The sequence below is a fragment of the Schistocerca americana genome, chromosome 2 (assembly GCF_021461395.2).
Source record: "Schistocerca americana isolate TAMUIC-IGC-003095 chromosome 2, iqSchAmer2.1, whole genome shotgun sequence".
NCBI lineage: Eukaryota > Metazoa > Arthropoda > Insecta > Orthoptera > Acrididae > Schistocerca > Schistocerca americana.
The window spans coordinates 547254145-547278482 of NC_060120.1; the positions used below are offsets into that span (position 1 = coordinate 547254145).

The window sequence follows — 24338 nt, forward strand, 5'->3', positions numbered from 1 at the left end:
TGAGTTAGGATTTGCTGATTGTTTTTAAATGATTTTCAAATGTATCATTCTAGAATTTACATCCAGAAAGTGGTAGACAAATATAAAACTAAAAATTATAAACATGTTGCTGAGAACTACCTACTGACTTATTCTTGAAACAAAATAATCTGAGCAGGGTCTACTGCAGCATGTACTGAGCAATTGAGCTAGGGACATCTAGGCAGTAGTGTGTAGCACTCCCTTGTACCCTAACAAAATTGATAACCCATCAGAGCACTGACTCCCCGGGACACAAAAAGCCAGCAGGAAGCCATCCTAATCCTTACCACTTAAGCAACACTCACAACTCATAGAGATTGTTTGGAACTGGATCCAGCTGACATATTCCTGACATGTGCAACAGAACTGAGGTCAGATTATTTGGGTAGGGAAGGAAAGGGCGAGTGTCAAGGGGGGAGGGAACTCCCTTGTCCCCCATGGTGTGATCCTTAAATCATTCTGACCCACTGAGTGTTGGGGAAATACAAAATCTTTCTGAAGGCCCATCTCAAGAAATAGACACACATGATTAGATGATATTTTTCTGGCTCATTCTTAAGAGAGATGATGATAGACCAAATAAGAGGCCACATTTATTCCCATGTAAGAATCCTCAATGTCAAAATACCTCCATCACTTGCCTAGACGGTACACTACTGATCATTCAAATGCATTGCATCATGCAGTTTTCAAAGTACTCATGTTCTGCAATTGGCATGTAAGAAGGTGTATTGTGACTCATCAGTGTAGGAAATTATTTTTAATGCTTAGAGTACCCGAAGGTCATTTTTGTTATATCCTAGCCAGTAATGCCACCCGAGCCCGCTGCCAAAAGGTTGGCAGCATCAAAGTCCGGACGCCGTCCACATAAGCAGCGCCAGCGAGACAGCAAATCGCCGCAAGTCTGCGCGCGCCACCGCTGGCTTCTGGTTTCTTAAGCACTGGAGTCGCGAGCGCTAGGACAGTTCTGTATTCGCCGCTCAGTTGTATACTCGCCACCGAATTGTGTACTTGCTAGTCAGTTGTGTGTTCATCGCAGCAGAGTTGTTGTTTGTCGTCAGCCGACGCTGACCTAGCCGCTCCGACTCGAACTAGACAGATCTCTGTAGACACGGAGTTCACTACTGTGTTGCTGTATCTTCGTTAATAAAGATAAGTACCGACTTTTATTTAATCAGAGTGTTTGGGTTTTCATCTTTCTGTTCACTGTTCCAGCAGACCGGTCGGCCCGCTACTAAAAGTGTGGCGGTGACTTCGTAAGCCATTTCTACAGCGAATTGCTTGTCGCTACGAACGCCGCCACAAAACTGGCGACGAGGACTTCCGAACTCGTGTGCAGGGCTGGTTCAACTTGTTTCTGGTTATACTAATTATAGCGATAAAATTTTGGGGGCTGGTTTAATTTGTGTTCACTATGTCTGCCGAATTACAACAGTTGATCTTGTTACAGAGTCAGCAAATACAAAGTCTGGTGGAAGCAATCGCCAAACAAGCGGCTAATCCTCCAACACCGAAGGAACAAGCACAGGCAGCACCACCTTTCCGTGCTTTTGATGCATCATGAGAAGAATGGCGAGAATATTTCGCGCAGTTGCAGGCGCACATGACAGTCTACAAAATCACAGGTACTGAGCGGCAGCTTTATTTAATTTCCACTGCAGGCGTGGAAGTCTATCGACTACTTTTTAAGTTGTTCCCGGAATCCCAGCCAGAAGCTTTAGACTATGACGTTGTTGTTAACAAGCTTGCTGAGTATTTCGAGTCGCGAGTTCAGGTGGCAGCAGCCAGATTCAAGTTCTTCAGATTAAAGAAACTGACACATCAATCTAATAAACAGTGGTTAACATATTTACGGGGCCTAACCCGTCAGTGCCGATTTAATTGTGTGTGTGGAGCTTCCTACAGTGATGTCATGTTACGAGACGCTATTACTCAAAACATTGCAGATTCTCGTATTTGTGCTGCTATCTTAAAGTTGCCTGACCCGTCATTAGAGACTGTGATGAACATCATTGAAGCCCAAGATACTTTTGACTATGCTGAGTGTGAGTTAGATCAGCCATGTATTTCTCAAATTGCCTGTGCTAAGCAAGTTATGTCACGCCCGCGGCCCCACCGGCAGAGTCAGACTATAAACACTAGCCGGCCGTGTCATGTTAAACACATTCGTCAGCCGCGTGTGCAAAATGTAAGAGTCAAGTCTTGCCCTAAGTGTGTTCTTGCTCATCCTCGTGAACGTTGCCCGTTAAGAAACGCGGTTTGTCACTTTTGTTAAAGGAAAGGACACATCCAGACTGTTTGTTTGCGTAAACGCAAGAACAATTCTAGTGCTGCCCAGCCCATGGATATTCATGTTCTTCAAAGCCAGCCCGCCCAGAAGGTCGCGTTTAAAGACTCTTCCACGGTTCGTGTGGGTAATAAACTTGTTCGCAATAAGCCACCCACCCAGCCCTCTGCTATGCGACCCAAGCGTAATTCAAACGCTGTAAAACGTAATGTACAGGCTGCAAGTGAAGCGGGAGTTGTTGTTACACCCGCCCAACCCACGAGTTGTCGTAAGCAGCAAACACGCGCTAAACGCGCTGATTTTGTGTCTTCCGCCTCCACTGCACCGATCCAGAGACAGTGTAATAAACTATTTGTGAAGCTACGCATCCACAATAAGACCTTCAATTTTCAATTAGACACTGGTGCGTCTGTGACTCTCATAAATAGTGCTATGTATGCGGCTATCGGCCACCCTAAACTTTCAGCAGCAAAACATTCTTTGGCTACATATAGTGGAGAACAAATTCCTGCATTAGGTGTATGTAGCGTGCCAGCCACATTCCGTGGCAATACAAAAACAGTTTCATTCACAGTGCTCCGCGCTACAGACAGTGTAAACATTTTCGGATTAGACTGTTTTGACTTGTTTGGCCTGTCTATCCAAGACAATGTGTTGCAAATTAATTCTGTTGTTGTTCCTCAAGACAGCATAACCGATTTGTGTAAACGATACAGTGACATATTTAAAGACGAACTAGGTTGTGCTGCGAACTTTGCCGCTCATATTACGTTAAAAGATAATGCTCAGCCTCGATTTTGTCATGCTCGCCCAGTGCCTCACGCCCTCCGGGCACCTGTAGAAGATGAACTTCGTCGTTGGCAAAACAACGGTGTTATTCAACCCGTTTCAGCGAGCCAGTGGGCTTCTCCCTTAGTTATTATAAAGAAACCGTCTGGCAAGTTACGTTTGTGTGCTGATTTTAAGTCGACAGTTAATCCTCAGACTGTCATTGATTCTTTTCCTTTGCCTAGACCGGACGAGCTGATGGATAAGTTAGGGGAAGCTCGTTTCATTTCCAAAATTGATCTCCATGAAGCATATTTGCAATTGCCCCTCGACGAGCAATCACAACAGTATTTTGTCATAAACACGTCGTTGGGGTTGTTCCGTTTTCTGCGTTTGCCTTTTGGTTGTGCGTCAGCTCCAGCTGTTTTTCAGCGTTTTTTGTCACACCTTCTGGCTCATGTGCCATCGTGTTGCAACTATTTAGACGATATTGTTGTGTCCGGTCGGACGCCTGCTGAACATTTCCGTAATTTGGAGTGTTTGTTTAATGTGTTGTCTCAGGCAGGCCTACGTTGCAACATCGATAAATGTTCATTTTTCCTTACGGAGTTGGAGTATCTGGGACATGTTATTAATGCTCAAGGCATTCATCCCTCCCAGTCACATTTAGCAGCTATTCGTGATTTGCCCGCCCCTCGCAATCTGCAGGAATTGCAAGCAGTTCTTGGCACATTGACATATTATATTAGGTTTATACCTAATGCATCACAGATTGCTGCACCGTTGCATCGTCTCCGCCATAAGAATGTTCCGTTTGTGTGGTCAGCTGATTGCCAATCAGCCTTTCAGCAGCTTAAAGAGGCTTTATTGAATGATCGTTGTCTGGTCCATTACGACCCGAACAAGCCTCTGGTGTTAGCTTGTGATGCCTCTTCTTTCGGCCTCGGTGCTGTCTTTCGGCCTCGGTGCTGTGTTACCGAGTCGGTAACACCGAACGTCCTATTGGGTTCACATCTAAATTGCTAAACAAAGCTCAGTGTAATTATAGCCAATTGGACAAGGAAGCGTTGGCTATTGTGTTCGGTGTCACAAAATTCCATCACTACCTCTATGGTAGACCATTCTATTTAGTAACAGATCACAAGCCCCTGACGTCACCGTTTCATCCGTCTAAACCAGTTCCTCAGCGGACAGCTCAGAGACTACAACGTTGGGCTCTTTTGTTATCACAATACCAGTATGAGATACTGTATCACCCTACAGCTCAGTATGCAAACGCTGACGCACTTTCTAGATTGCCGATTGCTGCGGATGACGTCTTCGATTCCTCTGACGACTCTTGCCATCAGATTGACGCCGATGAGCATCAATCCCTCCGGGATTTTCCGATTGATTATCGTCAGGTGGCACGTGCGACAGCTACGGATCCTCATCTGAGTTTACTATTACGTTTTGTTCAACGTGGTTGGCCGTCCAAGGCAAAAGACATATCGGATCCTGTGGTTCGTCGCTATTATCCGCAACGTCATCTGTTGTCTGTTTCGCATGGAGTTTTGCTGTTATGCACCAAGAATGACCAGCTTCGTGTCGTGGTTCCCCAAGTGCTCCAATCCAAGGTCCTCGCCTTGTTGCATCAAGGTCATTGGGGAGTGGTCCGCACCAAGCAGCTTGCCCGCCGTCATTGTACATGGATTGGCATTGATAAGCAGATTACGCAGATGTCTACAGATTGTTCGACGTGTGCCGAACACCAAGCTGCTCCGCCTCAATGCTATTTTGAGTGGGCACGCCCTGCCGGTCCCTGGCAGCGATTACATATTGATTTCGCTGGTCCATATTGGAATTCTCGTTGGCTCATCGTGATAGATGCATTTAGTAATTTTCCGTTTGTTGTGCCCATGCAGTCTACAATGTCTGCACAAACTATACAGGCGTTGACTTCAATTTTTTGTACTGAGGGTCTTCCAGAAGTTTTAGTGTCTGACAATGGACCACAATTTACCTCTGCTGAATTTGAAAGTTTTTGTTCTGCCAATGGCATTCGCCATGTTCTTTCTCCGCCGTTCCACCCTCAATCGAATGGTGCAGCGGAACGTTTTGTACGCACATTCAAGGATCATATGGACCGCCTTCGTGCTATGCACTCTCGTCAGCAGGCCCTCATCACGTTCCTGTCGTCGTACCGGACCACGCCACGCGACGGCCCTTCGCCTGCGGAGCTTCTCCACGGCCGTCGTCATCGCACCCTACTACGGTTGTTGCACCCCCCGGATCGACCCGCCGCTTCTGAGCATCGCACGCGTTTTCAGCGCAACGACGCCGTTTTTTTCAGAGTTTATCACGGTCGCCATCGTTGGGAACGTGGTACCGTGATAAGTGTCCAGGGTCGCGGTTTTTATACTGTTCAAGGTGCTACTGGGGTGCACAGGAGGCATCAGAACCAGTTGCGCCGCGCTGGCCGCCCGGATTCTGCCGCTCGTTCTTTGTCCACAGATTTGGTCCACGGCGGGTTCCAGCCGCGCCTTCCGACTTCGCTGCCGCCCCCAGGGCAGCAGCAGCAGCCGTCGCCGCTACCACGCTGACAGCCCGTCCCGTTGATGCCTCCCGCGCAGCTTCATCCGGGAGCGCCCCAGGTGGTCGCTCCGGCGCCTGCGGTCCCTCTTCAGTCGCCACCGCCTTCGGAGCTGATGGACGTCGACCCCTCAGCCGGGCCGCCTTCCCAAGCGGTGGCTGTGCAGCCTGTCCTGCAGCCGCTTTCCTTGGGCAACCCCAAGGAGTCTGAGACCGCATTGCCTTGTCCGGCGCCCACTCAGCCGCCGTCGACGCAGCGTCAGGAGACGCTGCCTCTCTTCGTGGGTCCCGACGCCCCGTCGCATCCAGTACCAGAAGCTGTGCCCGTGGTCACAGGCGTGCACCCTGACCTCGGTTTTCAGTCGGTGTTTCCCGAGGCCCCGCGCAGCCAATGCTGGGGTGCGGACCGGGGACTGCCACCGACAACAGTCTCCGCCCCAGTCTCTTCTGCTACGCCTGCGGCCAGACCCCTCCCCCGCCGTCGACGCTCGCCGCGTCATTATTCAACGACGGTGCGGCGATTTGGGGGGGAGGAGTGTTATATCCTAGCCAGTAATGCCACCCGAGCCCGCTGCCAAAAGGTTGGCAGCATCAAAGTCCGGACGCCGTCCGCATAAGCAGCGCCAGCGAGACAGCAAATCGCCGCAAGTCTGCGCGCGCCACCGCTGGCTTCTGGTTTCTTAAGCGCTGGAGTCGCGAGTGCTAGGACAGTTCTGTATTCGCCGCTCAGTTGTATACTCGCCACCGAATTGTGTACTTGCTAGTCAGTTGTGTGTTCATCGCAGCAGAGTTGTTGTTTGTCGTCAGCCGACGCTGACCTAGCCGCTCCGACTCGAACTAGACAGATTTCTGTAGACACGGAGTTCACTACTGTGTTTCTGTATCTTCGTTAATAAAGATAAGTACCGACTTTTATTTAATCAGAGTGTTTGGGTTTTCATCTTTCTGTTCACTGTTCCAGCGGACCGGTCGGCCCGCTATTAAAAATGTGGCGGTGACTTCGTAAGCCGTTTCTACAGCGAATTGCTTGTTGCTACGAACGCCGCCACAAAAATTTTCATGATGTATCTCTGTGCTCCATGGTGAGAGAGTTAATATGTAAATCGGTGGGTTCCCTACTACATACCAAGGAGGTGATTCTGGATGGCATAAATACTCATCGATTCTTGTTGTTCAGCATTGACTCTGAGAGTGATTTACTGTATCATGTCCCATCTGTCCACCATCATGGTCAGAAATATTTAACAATGATTCCCACCATCAACACATTTTTGTCCATGGTAGTTGGCTCTGACGGCAGCGGTGTTACTTGAAGCAACATACTCACTATACACTGTCGAGATGGCGAAAACTGAAAGCTGCCGTGCTCTCATTACCATGGAGACAGGAGTATCTCAAGCATTTCTACTCACAATCTTGCCATGATCATACTAGCTAATATGATGTGTTTGTCCCATTCCCCATTAAACTGTCATGCTGACAATCGCTACAAGGTTTGATGATATCCCAGTTATGCGATATGCTGATTTATTCTGTTTGCCATGGTGGCAAGAGTGCTTTCTTCCATCATAGCCATTGTCTCTAATTATACTGTTTGTAGTTAATGTTGAAGTTTTCCTGAATAATGAATAGCTCATGAGATTTCAGGGTTGATGTCAGATGATACTAACTTGTGTAATTGTGTTATTGCACACTTACTCTCTGATTACTTGTGTGTGTGTGTGTGTGTGTGTGTGTGTGTGTGTGTGTGTGTGTGTGTGTGTGTGTGAACAGTTGGCTAAATGGCTCTGAGTACTATGGGACTCAACTGCTGAGGTCATTAGTCCCCTAGAACTTAGAACTAGTTAAACCTAACTAACCTAAGGACATCACAAACATCCATGCCCAAGGCAGGATTCGAACCTGCGACCGTAGCGGTCTTGCGGTTCCAGACTGCAGCGCCTTTAACCGCACGGCCACTTCGGCTGGCTGTGTGAACAGTTGAAAAGTAGTCAAATTGATAAAAGGAACTGGTACTGTACATGACATTAGGCAGTAATATAGTATTTACAAACAAATTTAAAAAGAAATGACTGAATCTCATGCTTTATCAGTTGAAAGTTACCTAGTCTTCTCTCAACATACTTCCATAGGTTCTTTGATAAGCAAATCCCAAAATGATCTGGTCACAGAAAACATTTTTGTGCCAGAATAATCCTCAGAATTTCCAATGGAGATACAGTGTTTGGAATGGAACTAACCTGATGATGTAACCGTAATTTACCATTAGAGAACAATGAAATAAAGTCTCACACTCTGAAATTGTTCTGATTGGTAGTCTCACTGCTCAATGACTGACCCAACATTGCTGATTTAAGTCAGATATTTGTTCACTAAAGTATTTTTCAGCAATGATCAGGTCACTAACAGTCCTCTTCATATTATTAATCATTTCTTAGTAAGAATATGATTATTAAAAGAGTTTTTGAACATTCAAGTACTACACCAAGTAAGGTACCATCCCTAGTAGATTTAAATAGCAGCAATTCCTCCAAAATAGACTCCTGTCCTGAAGATGAATGAATGCTGAGAGCAGGCTTAAAAGGAAGCCACAAGAGATATTTACACATAGATGTTTTCAGGGCTAAATGTGAACTTTTACGCCATCAAATCTTCATACTAAAGTGCAGACGTTGATACCAAGATGCTTATCAAGTGACTGCTAGTCACAAACTTTTTGTCTGACACACTCTCACAACACCTGCCGCTTGGTGATTATATGAACTAAAAGAGATGTTAACTGGGTGGGGGCTAGATACCAGTTGATGACCCATTGTTTGGTGGGAGTCTATAAAGCAGGTGAAAGAATAATGTGAGTTGGAGTTTTAATTTGTAATAACTTTTTCATTAATTTTCAGAAAATGTAAACCACTTATCAGAGAGAGTAGGATTAGGGCTATCCAATGAGCTAGGTCTTCTGTGAATAAACTTTTATTAGCTCATAGCATTGTGTATAATCACTAGATATTGGAACAACTCCAATTGCAGATCTCTCATAAAGGACAATGTTTTATGGAAAACTAAAACTAACTATGCCATGGAAATTAGTAGCACTTAAATTTGTAATCTTAAGCTTTCCTAGTGAATCAACTGTTTGTAATGTTTTGGATGTCCATCCATGTGCAATTGTCTTCATAACACAATATTTCGACAGTGTGTCTTGCCATCATCTTTGGGTAACACCTGTAGAAAGAGCGTCTTCACTACATCCTGCCTCCTTTAACCCATGACATCTACCCAATCATTACCCATTCACACAAAGCAATGGGTGGAGTGGTGAGGGATGGTATTTCTCAATGCTGGGTGCAAACCTCAGTCTCTTGATTCTTCTGTAGTCCCTGTCGGGCACAAAGGTGGATCTCAGTGAGCACTGTGATTTTAATTGACTGAGCACTGGGTCCCAAAATTTGCTTAGGGTGTAGCCACTGTCTCTGTAGATCAGCCCATTGGCCACTCAAATTTCAATAGTCTCCTTTAGAACACAGTTGTAAAACAATGAGGTGTCTTAACACTTCCATTTCTTCATACTGCATTGAGGCCCCTGTAGACATGCAATGTGTTTTATAACTGCAGATTTTGTCAGTTCTTTAATTCAATATGTATTCTGTGTTCCTTGCAACTTTTTTGATTGTCCACACTGCCTGCCCAATATAAGCCTTACACAAAGGCATAGAATATAGTAAACAGCCAGTTTATGGAACCCCAAATTGCCTTTCACCATAGCTAATAATGCAACTTTTCACTGGGAACGGAAAACGCATTTAATGTTATGTCAAGCCAGGATTCTTCCAATTGTATTCCATACTTTGCCAGCATATGGCTGATATGGCACTGTCTTATCCTCCTCATCATGTTCTATTTGCTTGGCCTTTGCTTTCTGCCTGGAGACACATTGGATTTGCCTCCCACCATATCTGTTCTTCTTGAATATGTCCTTAAGGTGGTTGAGATCCCTTGGTACACCTTCTTCAGCTGATACTGCATGAGACCTGTGTACCAGTGTACATAGTACACCCCCACATTATGAAGGATGATGGCAGCTGGCAGCATGCTTTGCTGTGTCCCATAGTGCCTTTGTTTTGTGCTTGACTAAGATGTCCAAAAAGAGGATTTTGCCATTTTCCTCCACCTCCATGGCGAATTTGATAGTGGGGTGCCTAGAGTTCAGATGTCTTTACCTGTATGTGGAAAACTTGTTTATGGAGGATTTTGAAGAGAAAGCTCTGGAAACAGCTGCGTTGAAGCCCATATGCTTTTTCACGCATGTTGGTGACACATTTGTTGTGTGGCCACACGGGAGAGAAAAACTTTAGAAGTTCCTCCAGCATCTGAACTCTCAGCACTCCAATATCAAATTCGCAATGGAGGTGGAAGAGACTGGAAAAATACCGTTTTTGGACATATTGGTCAAGTAAAAAATGGATGGCGTAATGGGACAGTGTGTACAGTAAAGCCACCCGCACCGATCTGTATCAGCATGCTGCCAACTGACATCATCCTTCATAATGTGAGGGTGCAGGGGGAGAACAAAGTATAAAGGAGGTAGAATGTACTGAAGACACTCAAATACAAGTACCACCTGAAGATGATGGCAAGGTATGCTGTTGAAATATCATGTTATGAAGACAATTGCAGCCAGCTGGACACTCAAGAACAGTACAAACAGTGCCCAAATAATCTAGTGACCCATGAATTTCAAGAAAACACTGCCTAGGTAGAAATTTTGACATTTTTAGTAAATGGTGTACACCTGCTACCATTCTAATTATTGAAAGGAAAAAAATAAACAGTTATGTTAAGAAGTAGAATGGTAGCAAATGGCGTAATTCCATTTCGCTACGTTTCATGCTCAGTTAAGGCTGCCTTTCTAGGTTGCAATAGTAAAACTGTTGGTTTTGTTTCACACTCCTTTCATGTATTATGTATGTGGTGTGGCCCTTGTAATCTTTGTCACATTGACATAACATGCTTCACTGTTTTGAATTTATAGCTGATGAGAGATCACAAATTCATATGAAGGATTCCAATGAAGAGTGAGTCAATATCAATGCTTACTAATCAGTTCAAACCATTCAGTCAGAGAGAATTCAATCTATTGCAAAATTGGAAGAAATGCATATACAGTGTCTGAATTTGCCCACAAAAGGTCATTTATTTAGATTGTTCGTGAAGATAAAATAATATACCCAGTGATAAGCAGGTGTGCAGTCCAACAGGGAGTCACATGCAATAACACCACATTTGCTGGTACAGCTCAGATGCAGCTGTAGGGAACCCATATGGATTTCAGTGGTGTTTGGCGTCAAGGTGGTGTTACAGGAAAGGGTAGCTAATGTGAGTGTCATGTCAGGACGGCTTCTTAGATACCCAACAGCCAAAATGGGTTCAGTAGGTTGTTGTCAAGCACAACATCAGAGTAACATGACAATACTAAATAGGTAGTAGACTCTGATGGATAGAGCCTGCAAGTAGTCAAACACCAAGATGATGATTAAAAAATTAATTAGCAAAAGCTTTTGGGGTTACGGTCATGCCAGGTTGGATACAGGCACATCTCTAGTGCTACTCCAAGTTGGCAGTGGCAACAGCAGAGGCAGCAGAGATGGTGGTGATATAGGCATCACAGCAGAAGTTTACACAACTAGCATGACCTGGAGTGGAAGTGGTGGCTGCTGCAGGTCTAGTGTCATTAGGTGGACTTGCCTATCTCCTCAATAGCTTGCTGAGCATTGTTTTATTGGGCACCACTGAGTTATCGTTTTGCATACCCTCACACAGTGCCACAGTCACTTGGCCAGCAATGATGCAATGCTCATGCTGGGCTGCGTATTATTACATTAATGTAGTTACTGAGCCATCCCTGAGCCAAGTGGGTGCTGAGGATCTATTTCATCCCTCCCTGCTTCAGAAAATGGGTACACTGATTTGGGGCAGTTTACCTTTATTTACATTCATTTGCTTACAGCCTATATAAAAAGGAAAACAAATAAAAAAGGCAATTCTGAAACGGTCTCTTTATAATTTTATCATTAGGTGGCACTGCATGGTATTTCATTACCTCTAGATGGTGCAACACAAACAATATTGTTCCACTTACAGTGAGCTAAAACTGTCACAGTCAGTGTCAGCACTAGTTGATTAGTAAAAGGATGGTGGGACTTAGTTGTGAAATGTTCTCCATTTGTAGCAGGAATGGCAACACTAGAGACAGTTGCTAGAGATGAGGTACCCAGAACAATACCCCAGTGCAAATAGTTGTGATATTGCTGTACATGCTGCCATAAGTGCTCCAAATGGAAGCAGTTTTGTTGAGCCATAAGCCGATGGTCCAGGCATGCAAGAAGAGGCTCTTCAGGTAAGGCAAATTAAAATCAATCAATAGCTTGTACATAATTATTATGGCCTTAATGTACACAGCTGGATATGTGAAGTTCAAGGCAGAATTCACTCCCTCTGCTACTTAGTACTTTTCACCAATTGTCACCCAGCTATTTGTGTGAGAGCTGCCAGTTGTGGCTACAATGTTGGAGAGCCTCTATAAGTGGCAGCACATGCTACACATGGCATTCACAGTTAGCTAAGCAAGTTTCACAATGGTAGAGTGTGCTCCCCAATGACCTTGGAAAACAATACAATGTCATACATCTTCCAGTCACATTAATGTGACCAGTGCATGTCTTCGATGTCAATGTGCAATAACCATTCACAGATGTGTGATGGGGGAGGGGGGGGGGGGGGTGAAAAATAGTGTTGCTGTTGTTGTAATGCAGAAATGGAATGGTTCAGCTGAAAACCAAAAGGGCATGATCATTGACAACAGTGCCAATGGTGAAAGCATTTCTGAAATGATTAACTTTGTAAACTGTTCACATGCTGCAGTTGTTAAAATATACCATGCTTAGCAAAATGGTGCTATCCAAAACTGACACCAAGGCAACTGTGGTGCACCGTGGACCATAGATGACAGCGATTAACAACAGCTGTGGAGATGTGTGCAGGTGAACAAACATGAAGCTTTAGAGCAACTAACTGCCAAGGGGCTACCAACAGTATCTCCTCAAGGACCATTCAGCAAACGTTTCTGCACATGTGCCTCAGCAGCAGGTGCCTGTTCATGCACCCATGCTGACTGCTGCTTGTCAGTGACGAAGACTGGAATTTGCATGCCAGTACCAAAACTGGAAGTCCACCGAGTGCCAAAAGGTGCTTTTTTTTGTTTTCAGATGAATCATGTTTTATGGTCAACTGAGCAGATGACTGTTGGTGAGTATAGCGTGAAACATTTGAAAGCAAACACCTTGCAACAATCATCAGAAGGATCCAGGCCAGAGGGCATTCTCTGGGTGATCTTATCATTTAGGAAGGCACAATAGATCAACGCAAGTATGAATCTATCCTTGGGGACCATGTCCAACCCTACTTGTAGTTTGTTTTTCTTGGCATGATAGTATCTACCAGCAGCAACATGTCACACAGCTCGCAGTGCATGTGTATGGTACAAAGAGCACCAGGATGAGTTTAACATACTCCCTTGGCCACCAAACTCCCTGCATTTAAACCCAGTCCAGAGTCTGTGAGACCACCTACCAGCAGCAACATGTCACACAGCTCGCAGTGCATGTGCATGGTACAAAGAGCACCAGGATGAGTTTAACATACTCCCTTGGCCACCAAACTCCCTGCATTTAAACCCAGTCAAGAGTCTGTGAGACCACCTTGATCAGGCTCTTCATGCCATGGATCCTCAACTGAGAAACCTAATGTAGCTGGCTATGGCACTAGAGTCATCATGGCTCCACATGCCTCTTCGTACCTTCCAAAACTGACTGTCTCCTTGTCTGTCTTGCAGTGGTCCATACTGCAAAACATGGTTATTCAGGCTTTTGACAGGTGGTCACATTAATGTGACTGGTCAATGTATAAGTACACCTTACATTGCCTTGGTTGTAGGAGTCATAGAACCCCATCCTGGAAGTGCTAAAACGTCTCTGGCACATTTTTTTTAAAAAATTCCAGTGGCATTGAGCTGTATCGGTAATGTCCTCTTGGCACATCAATGTGATTTTGAGTCTAACCTCTTGTGATAATTTAACTGACGGTACTTACTTCACAAGTGTATCATTGTAAAATAATTCCATTATCCCAAGGTGAGCAAAGTTTTCATAATATTTGAGATAGGGTAAGTATCCATTACAAGTTGTTAATTAAGTGCCGGTAGTTGCATAAAATCAATTCATTTTGCTTCCACCTGTGATTTTTTTTTGGATAAAATAATGACAGGAGTTCTCAAAGGAAAGTACTCTCTTTTATGATACAAGTGTTGCACTGTTCATGCCTGGAGATGGCACACAGTCCAATATGGATTTTTATATTTTGATGACTTATTTACAAGAGCAATAAGGTCTTGCATTATTGGAGTGATTGGAAATGGTCTGGGAGGGTTAATCAAGTCTGCATACTCCTCTAATAATTATACTATTTCTTCTCTATCATTGTCCAGGAAATAGGATACTTTTTCCACAGTTCAAGTGATTTGGCAGATTGCTCTGGTTGAGGATTCCACAAATCCATTCCTCTGTCTTTATTTTTTTTTTCTCCAGCAATCTCCAGGTTTACTGTGAGCACAATCACATGATAATTCCACCTCTGCTGTATAAAGTTTATCTAGGCCTATAGGTACCACAAAGCTCCCATCTCTTTCCCATACATACAATATGATCTAGCACACAAAGCAGTGCACCTCATCCAGTGACTCATTTTCTGCTGAACTTATCAACTGGCAACTCTTCTAACACTTTCATATGAATTAGCTTTCCTATATTTTGTGGTATGGTATCACCTGAATTAGCCCTAAGGGACCATGCCAGCTGTCTAGTTGGCCTCACCTGGCTAAGGATTTGCCTGTATCAGTTTGGTATTTGCAACAATGGCACCCAGCTGGAATGATGTCCCATCTAGCTCCATTACATGATTCTCTAAATCAATTTTTCAATGATCTGCTGCAAAGAAATCAATCCTGAAAACTATGTCATAGGTACTGTCAACCTGGGGAAACACTTTCATCCTAGCCTGGAAGTCATCTTTCCCACTTGGAAACTAACCCATGCTAAACTTAGATAATTTTCTCAATCCCCTTCTAATCCTCTTAATCTGGAACATTAAGGGTTGATGTTCTCTATTCTACATACCCCCTGCTAATTATTTGACACTGTCTCCAAGCGGATTTACATTTTTTCCCCCTATTATGCCAGTGACACAATAATCCACCATTGGTGTTAGCCATAGGTTTCTCATGTTTACATTTACAATGTGCAGTGATTATCATGCTCCTTCAGTGGTAGCTTCATTAAAAGATCTTGATGAAGTCAGAGAAAAAACAAAATATAGAGCAGTTTTCAGAGGAACTGGATTCAATAATATAAATTATGTTACAGAGAAATACTGGAGAATGAATCACAGATAAAACTTCAAGTTACCAATCTTTCCTGCAGTTACAGAGACTATTTCCTTTTTCATTATATATATTTATTACCTAAGGGCAGCTAAATTTGTACTCACAGTGTCTCCAGCTTGGGCATTCCGATCAGTGTTCCATCTGTTAGATAAGCTATACAGTTGTATGACATGTCACTGAAAAAAATGGAGAACGTATTTCAATTTTATCAAAAAATGTATAGTTACATAAAATACTAATTAATATCTTAATTCAGAACTTTTTCCAAAATTTAAAAGCAAGCTTTTGTAGTCTAGTTATACAGTCAAACCTTGATATAATGAATTTCATGAGACCATGAAAATTAAATTGTTGTGCCAGGGCTATTGTTATAACGAGATTTTGTTATTGTGACTCGGAGCAAGGAGCCATGTTTTCGTGGCTGAGAAGTACATTGCTGTAGTACTTTTCTGATGAAAAATAACAGTAAAAGTCAAATAATGGAACACATTCTGTTCACTTCATTTATTAATACTGTACCTGTAGAATATCTTACTTTTGTGTACAGAAAAATTCACTTATTTTCCTCTGTTTCTTTTTCTTAAAGATTATCTTGTGAATATTGTCTTTATCTCCACTAATGCACTCAGTTGCTGCACTTAAGCACTGGGGATTGAAGTGCTACTTGCTGAATGGTTTCCAACTGACCTTTAGCTCTATCAGAGGAGGGGGATTCACACTTATCACATCACTGTCATCAACCTTTAACTCCTTGATGATTGATTCGTCTGTGTAAGCTTCAAACACCAGTACCTCATTGTCCACTGAAAAGTATTCAACTACTGAAGCATCTAGGGGTTTACCAGTAAATGCTGAATACATATCCAGATCACTTTGAATATCATCCTGGGTTATTTCATCCACACAACATTCTCACCAACATCTTCACTTTTGGAAATTCTTGCATTTTTCCAGCAGTTCACAATCACATTCACCTGTATGTTGTTCCAGGAACTAGCAATCATGTCACAAGACTGCTCCACATTAAAACTGTAGGGATTGCTCACCTTTCTTTCAATATCTGCGATTACGTGTTGAACTAAACGTGAATGGTATTTTGTCTTAAAGTTTTTAATTATTCCCATATATAATGGTTGAAGAATCAAAGTACAGCTCAGGGGGAAGTAGCACAGTTCTTCAACACTGGCATGTTGTTATGGCACTACAATTATCAACCAGCAATCCAATTTTCTTATTCTTCATTGACATCTCTTTATCAAGCAAAAGCAGCTACTCACTAAAAAGAGTCTACTCTTTTCTATTTGCCTTGTAATTGATTGCAATAAAAGAAATCACATTTACAGTACAACTGTAGCAAAATCACCAAGCAACTTAGTGAAATCTAAGGCTTTTTGACATATCAATGGCCATTAAATGGTTAATTTTGTGCATGCATCTCATTAAACCACTGCAGTGTAGCACTGTCCACATTGTCAGTTGCAGCCATCTTCATTCTTTTTCTTGAGTGATTAAATTTGCAACCTACAAAACTTTCTTTAATTTCTTTTTGTTTTTTAAGGAATGTAGCTAACATTGATTGTGCAAGTCCGTACTTCCTCACCACGTCTACTTGTTTCATTCCATTATAAATGTCTTTGAAAACCTCCATTTTTGTCTCCAACTTTATTTGTTTCTGACTTCCAGCCATTGTCCAAATCTTAGCGGAGTCCAAAGCATTTACATCAACTACAAACATTCACAGACTGCAAAAATCACAGAGATAAGCTGCATATGAGCCCAACAAAACACTTCTGTCTGCTACTGAAGCTCAACAATGGAAAAACTAAACACTAATCCAAAAACAGGAGCTCTTTGATGTTTGATGCTCCGCACAGCTCACCCGCAGTTGTACACTATTCCCTTTACCACTAGAATAAATACAGTACTGTAGTATGTAGCGAAGCTTCTGGATATAAAGCGCTGAAAGTCTAGTAGCTAAATAAACAATACCTACTGCTATAGCAAGCTGCAGAGAAGTACGAAATAGTAAATTCCACGAAATTTTGTCTTCATTATAACAGGGTGTTTACTTCTTCATCATAATGAGGGGCAATTATCATAGTACACATAGGAAATCAGCAGGGGCCATATAAAATTATTGCTGCACCTGAGTTTGTTGTTGTATCGGTAATCGTTATATGGAGGTTTGACTGTACTACTCAAGTTTACACTGCAAGCAAGTCATTCTACAGTATACACATGACTACGAAAGTGTAACTGTACTTGAATTTTAATACAGTTTTTACTGTTTCCTCTTGGTTTTTAAATATTCCATCTTCTCCATATCTCCCTATAGCATACAACTATTTTCCAGAGGATTTCAAGCGTCTTTCAATACTCTGCATTGTCAAGAGCTTATTGCAGTCAACAGATCCTGTGACAGTATCTTGACTGCTCCTGCTGGCCGCTGTGGCTGAGCAGTTCTAGGCACTTCAGTCCAGAACCGGGCGACTGCTACGGTTGAAGGTTCGAATCCTGCCTCAGGCATGAATGTGTGTGATGTCCTTAGGTTTAAGTAGTTCTAAGTTATAGAGGACTGATGACCTCAGATGTTAAGTCCTATAGTGCTCAGAGCCCTTTGAACCATTTTGACTGTTCCTAAAGCAGTCTGACCATTAATTACGAGATACTCCTTTCTTTTCCATTCTTTTATATATTATTCTGGCCAGTAACTTTTATGCACAGGCTATCAAGCTGATCAAGCTATAAGTCTCGCATCAATCTGCACTTATCTCCATGATTATTTGGATGATATTTGTCCAAAAGTCTGATGGCATGTCCCCAATTTCATTGAAAATACACTCTAAGCTGTATCTGGTTATCACATCTTCCTGTGATTTTAGAAGTTCTGCAGGAGTATTATCTAGCTCTCCTGTCTCTACAAGTCTCCCAAAATTGTATCTGACACTAATACTGGATCCCTTATGCCCCAAAATTTACACACATTTCATCTTCTGTCACATTACTGGAAGGTTGTTACCCTATAGAGGCACTCAGTGTATTCTTTCCAATTATCCGCTCGCTCATCTGCATTTAACACTGGAATGACTTTTCATTTTAAATTATCTGAAAGTTATTTTTACTTTTCTATGTATTCAATTTGTCCTTCTGGAAACATTTCTTTTTCATTTATTTACTTTTTTCTGCTCACCCTATTATTCAATTTCTAAGTGCCTTATACTGCTGCATTCATTTATTTTCCTGAAAATTTTGCATTTCTTTTTTTATCAATAAATTGACATACTTCTTTGCTATACACAATTACATTTAAGTTACCTTTGTTGTAACTACATTTTTTTGTTCAATGTCTGTGATTATGCTTTTTCCAGATGTTCATTCCTCCATACCTAAACTAACTACTATGGTATTCCATACTGCAGTATCCACGGGCACTCAGAGTAATAATAGAATCTGATAACACAATGTTATACCACTAGTTAAAGTTTCAGAGGAAAGTGGTTATGAAAGAAGTCAACTTGAAACTTCCAAAACAGATCATGTATAATTTTATATAACTTCCTGCATATTATACAGTATCATATTTCAAAACATATTTTTAATGTGATTCTTCAGGATGTGCAAAACCATTTTAAGCCAAATATTACAGAGCAATTTAACAATGTTATGAAAACTTCAGGATATGTTGAGTTGCAGGCAGGCACAACAAAAGGACTGCTACACATTTTAGCTTTTGACCAAAAGGCCTTCTTCTGAAGTAGAAAACACACACAAGCACAGCTTACACTCACATGACCACTGTCTCTGGCCACTGTGTGTGTGTGTGTGTGTGTGTGTGTGTGTGTGTGTGTTTTCTACTTTAGAAGAAGCTAAAGTGTATACTCCCCTTTTTGTTGTGCCTGTCTGCAACTCAACATGTGATCTATATGGTGAGTAGCAATCTATCCTTTGTAATTATTCCATCCTGCAGTTTCCATTGTTTGATACTTACATAACCTTATACATAGCAGCAATAAAAGAGAGGGCACTGTAAGCAGTTCACATAATACTGTAAACTGTTTTTCACCTTCCACATACTCACAGTGTCACTAAGTTACGTAGCCCAATGAAAGCACCGTGGGAAATGTTGCTTATCCTTTGGCGTTTAAGATCACTGCAGAAAGGAACAATAATAATCATCATCATCTGGAAGTTTCCGCTGATTTAACGATTATTACAAGATACAAACATTGTTGAAATTATATTATGAATGGGTAGACAAAGTCTTATCAAATTAAATATGTAAGCTTTATAAAGAGTCAAACAAGTAAATGCCAAATTAATACAAAAACATTTCACAACTCCTAACCTAAGCTTTTAGTTTCAAATGGTAAAATGTCTTACAAGAAAAACCCAATGTGAAAATACAATAAAATGCACACAGTAAAAGAATATTATACTTATCAGCAGACATAATCACTAACAAATATGGCACACACATTCATTTACATAATTTATCACAAGAGATAAAATCTATTTATTGCTAATCAGGATTGTCACCTCATGTCCCTTGTCAAGAAAGTCATGACAGGACTAATTGGAAACGAAATCTAAAAGTATGTTGGAGGCTGTAACTGTTGTCATTTGTGATTGAATGAGTTACCTGTCCTTACTTTACTGTACAGTAGTTACATTTTCAAAGTACAAGCCATTGTGTCACGAACAGTTATATGTTTGTCTCTGGTGACTCTTGTTTTATGGTCATTGGCTGTTGCCCAAGATGTACTTCTCTGCCTAAAATTTCACATATTCTAATATTGGAAACACCATTTGAGGCTATAATGATTCAGACAGTTAAAATCTCAAAGAAGGAGCAGGAGGAGTAGGAGGAGGAGATTAGTGTTTAATGTCACATCGACAACAAGGTCATTAGAGATAGAGCACAAGCTTGGATTAGGCAAAGATGGGGAAGGAAATTGGCCATGCCCTTTCAAAGGAAACATCCTGACTTTTGCCTGAAGTGATTTATGGAAATCAAGGGAACATAAATCAGGATGGCCGGACGCTGGTTTGAACCACTGGCCTCCCGAATGTGGGTACAGTGTGCTAACCACTGCACCTCAAATACGCTCAGTGAACCAAACTGTTTATATGTATACATGCAACAGTCAACACTTGCTATTACCAAACTGCCACTTAATATTGCAAAGTTGGGCTGACATGTATTTCTGAGCTCTTAGTTGGGAAGAGTTGGCACCCTTTGCTTTATTTAGCACCAAGAGCTGCAATTTGTCTAATTTTAATCCTTCTTTTCTATTGAAGTTGTTTTTGTGCTTTAGGATTTCTGATACCTTTCTGTACATCTGAGTGTAGTAATAATTTGATCTTGATAAAACCATAGTATTCGAGAAAATGAATTTGATGGTTCCCTGGTCCCAGTGTATGAGATGCTACTGTCTATTTATCTGTGTTGCTCAAGCGATGATTGCTCTTGTGTTCCTTAAAGCTTTTCATTGTAGTTACTATGTACACCAGACCACATGTTCAAGGGATTTGTTTAATATTTGTGCTGTGGCAAGCATTGGTTGGAAGTCCTTCACAGTGTTTAAATGTTCAAGTGCCTTTCTCTGAGTACTCTGCTGATGCGATCCATAAGTGTTCTTATGAATCAGAGGAAAACTTTACCTATAGTTGCTTCTTATTGAACTAGAAGCTCAGATATTTTAAAGTGTGGTGCTCTATTTACCTCTTCATCAGAGTAGTCATTTATTCTGAAAGAAGTTCGTTAATGACTGAGTTTGTCCTCAAAGTACTATGGTTCACAGATTCTCTTAGCCTAGTTAACCAATGTTTCGGTCACTACTCTTTTCTCCATTTTATGAGTAACTTACACTTTGAACCAGTAACTTTTTTTCTTTTTTCTTATATTTACAACCTGCCTGCACACTTTGATACCATAATGAATTCATCAAATTTAAACAGCTACGTAATAGTTTATACCGAAATGCATTAATCAAAAGTAGAATATTTGATAAGAAGAAAGTTACAGTGATACACAAATTCTGTACAAAAATGAAAAACTGAATACTGTATGTTAGATATACCAGCTAATGCTTCTGTTAGATATATGGAACTGTATTTTATCTTAGTAGCCTTAATTTCATACAAAAACAGTTTACAAACAAAACATGGGTTACAGAACTCTCTCTGGAGAGCCATTTAAGCCTCATATACACATATAGAATACTGTAAAATATTTGACTATTGCAATTTGATATTAATTACTATCTGACTTATACAGCAGTTAATAAGGAAGTTTTGGTTAGAAGCCAAATAGAAACCTCAAGACTACATCGAACTGGACTTGCATTCGGGAGGACGACGGTTCAATCCTGCGTCTGGCCAACCTGATTTAGGTTTTCCGTGATTTCCCTAAATCGCTACAGGCAAATGCCGGGATGGTTCCTTTGTAAGGGCATGGCCAACTTCCTTCCCCATCCTCCCCTAATCCGATGAGATCGATGACCTTGCTGTCTGGTCTCCTTCCCCAAACAACCCAACCCCAATTACATCGAATTCAAGTATACTTAATATCCAGACTGAAACTGGTAGGAATTTTTTCTGTTAACACTGAAGCCACTAATTAGCTAACTTCTTTAATGACTGCCAATGTGCACTAGAATTTATACTTGCCTCCTATTCTATTTGCATTATATGCATTATTTCATCAAAGTTTGCAGTATAATAGGTCATCAATGCAAAATACTTGCAACATCGTTTATAATTAAAGAGAAATTATGCAGTTCTTCATAAAAAATGTAAACATATATTGATTTTTGGCCCTAGTATTGATTTTGAACTATGTGGCTACTATTAAATGAAAAGTATTTGATTTTAACTCCAATTTATATTAGGAAAATAGCACAAATTATATTTTACTTGTCAATTAACCAAATGAAATTTACCTTGTTAATTTCCATTATTATCTTGTTTCACACTTCTAAATTATTTATTTCAGAAACTACCTATATATACTCATCAGGAAATAATATACTTAAATTATACTGTCCACAGTTTATCTCTGTGTGTTAATTTTGGATTACAGGTTTGGAAATTTGCGTCTTAAACAATACTATGGATTGTTACTAAAACTACAAATAGAAGTGCAACAGCACTGTCATTACACAGATTGTAGCCAGTTTCCCTAGCCAGTTTTCAGAGAGTCAAGGTGTAGTCAGTTTTTAACACCAATTGCACCACCTATACAATAACAAAAGAAATCACTGTAACTTCTGAACTTTCATTGACGGTTTCTACAGCGTGGCAAGATGGCTACACTTTCTTACAGCAACATAGCATGAACAACAGGACATCAGCAACAAAGCAGGTATGAAGATCTAAAAGTTGAATTAAATTCTACCATTGAGTTTACATGACCCAAGAGCTTTGCTAACATTTTCATTCTTATTAGTTTCAGTCAAAATGTTTGGTAAAAGCACATCATGTGTGGTACCTGGTGGAGGAACCTTTTTTATCATTCTTTTTTGGAGAGACCACTCAATGAGATTTCGAAGTGAATGTTACTATTTAGTAGTTTGAAATAGGTATATTTACTAACATTCCCAGCAGTAATGTTACATATGGCAGTGCATTAAATTCATTCATCTCTTAATTAAATGCACACACATCCTCCTCCTGTCCTCTCTCTATCAGAATAAATATTTCTGTTGTTCAGGGTTTTCATTGTACACATATCTGTTACTGGACTATATAGCAATATAACAGTTACACATATCTGTTATTGGACTATATAGCAATATGACAGTTGAAGTCTAACCTTCCGAACAAATAATAGGTGTATTCCTAAAAGGTGGTACCTCTACAGAAAGAGATTTCATAATGTGTCAAAATATATCTGCAGTAAGTTACCTCATTCAGCATCAGTTTATCATTTTGTAATATTTTTGAACATAAGTTAACTAAAAAAATGTACTAACTTGCTCTTATTTCCTGTAAGCACATTATTGTTATTGAATGTTCGAGACTTCTTCATTGTTGGGCTAATAGTTTCAACATTCTTGTAAAGCATTTAGGTAGCAGATGTGACAAAATTTTTCTCTACTGAAACACAAGGTCTCGTCCAGTATAAATACGACCGGGATAGCTACTCTTTATTGGAAGAAATCTTGATTATTATAGCCACTGAAATTAAAATCATCATTCCTGACTCATTAAATATACAGTAGTATATTATAGCAGTAATGAAATAAAAACTTACAGTGCTTTCAGTGAAGAGAGACCATAAAAGCCCATTGGCTCTAAGCTCTGGATGTTGTTACCATGTAGATGACTAGAAAAAAAGAGAAAAATGACTATTTACTCTCTTTAAATTGAAAATTAGATGTCTACAGTTAAAAAGTTCAATCAGTTAAAACATTGTTGGGATGCTACAAATCCAACTGCAGATGGATACTACAAGCAACTTGTTAAAAAAGTATACAACTCATGTACATGCTCTCTCTCTCTCTCTCTCTCTCTCTCTCTCTCTCTCTCTCTCTCACACACACACACACACACACACAGAGAGAGAGAGAGAGAGAGAGAGAGATGAGGTGGGGGGGGGGGGGGGGGGGGAAATCTTTTAACTTACTCCGTTTCCTGTGTTCTACCAATGAATCAATCAACATTATAAATTCATCAAACATTAAATGTTCTGTCGTAACTGCTGCTGCAACAAAGATAATTTGTAAACTATATTACATTTGTAACAAAATGATCGCTAAACTTTTCAACTAGTTGAAACTTCCTGGCAGATTAAAACTGTGTGCCGGACCGAGACTCAAACTCGGGACCTTTGCCTTTCGCAGGCAAGTGCTCTACCGACTGAGCTACCCATGCACGACTCATGCCCCATCCTCACAGCTTTAATTCCGCCAGTACCTCATCACCTACCTTCCAAACTAGTTGTTCATAAATCCATACTCATCAATAAAAATAAAATTTCATGGGTTTATTACTGAGATGGATAGTATTCACACCATTCAGGATAATTCTACAAATATTAATTAAAGTTATTTTATTCATGTTGGATCTTGTGAACTACACAACCATTGAATGACAGTTGGTGAATACGGCTGGCTGTGTCATTCATCAACTATTGATGAAAGAATTATATTCAGTATTGGAGTTTCTGACACTGAATTAATGTAACATCTCACAAGA

At 41.0% G+C, this 24338-nt stretch overlaps 1 protein-coding gene across 1 annotated transcript in view; it reads right to left on the reverse strand.

Annotated features, from left to right (window-relative positions):
- The window catches only part of LOC124594159 (G-protein coupled receptor GRL101-like), a 324101-nt gene that overhangs the window by 52164 nt on the left and 247599 nt on the right, over nucleotides 1–24338 (reverse strand). Inside the window, exons 16-18 of the mRNA XM_047132515.1 lie at nucleotides 23395–23466; nucleotides 19219–19290; nucleotides 15245–15316 (exon numbers count right to left, since the gene is read on the reverse strand). Of these exons, the coding sequence (XP_046988471.1) occupies nucleotides 15245–15316; nucleotides 19219–19290; nucleotides 23395–23466 (216 nt within the window). The remainder of the gene's footprint in view (nucleotides 1–15244; nucleotides 15317–19218; nucleotides 19291–23394; nucleotides 23467–24338) is intronic.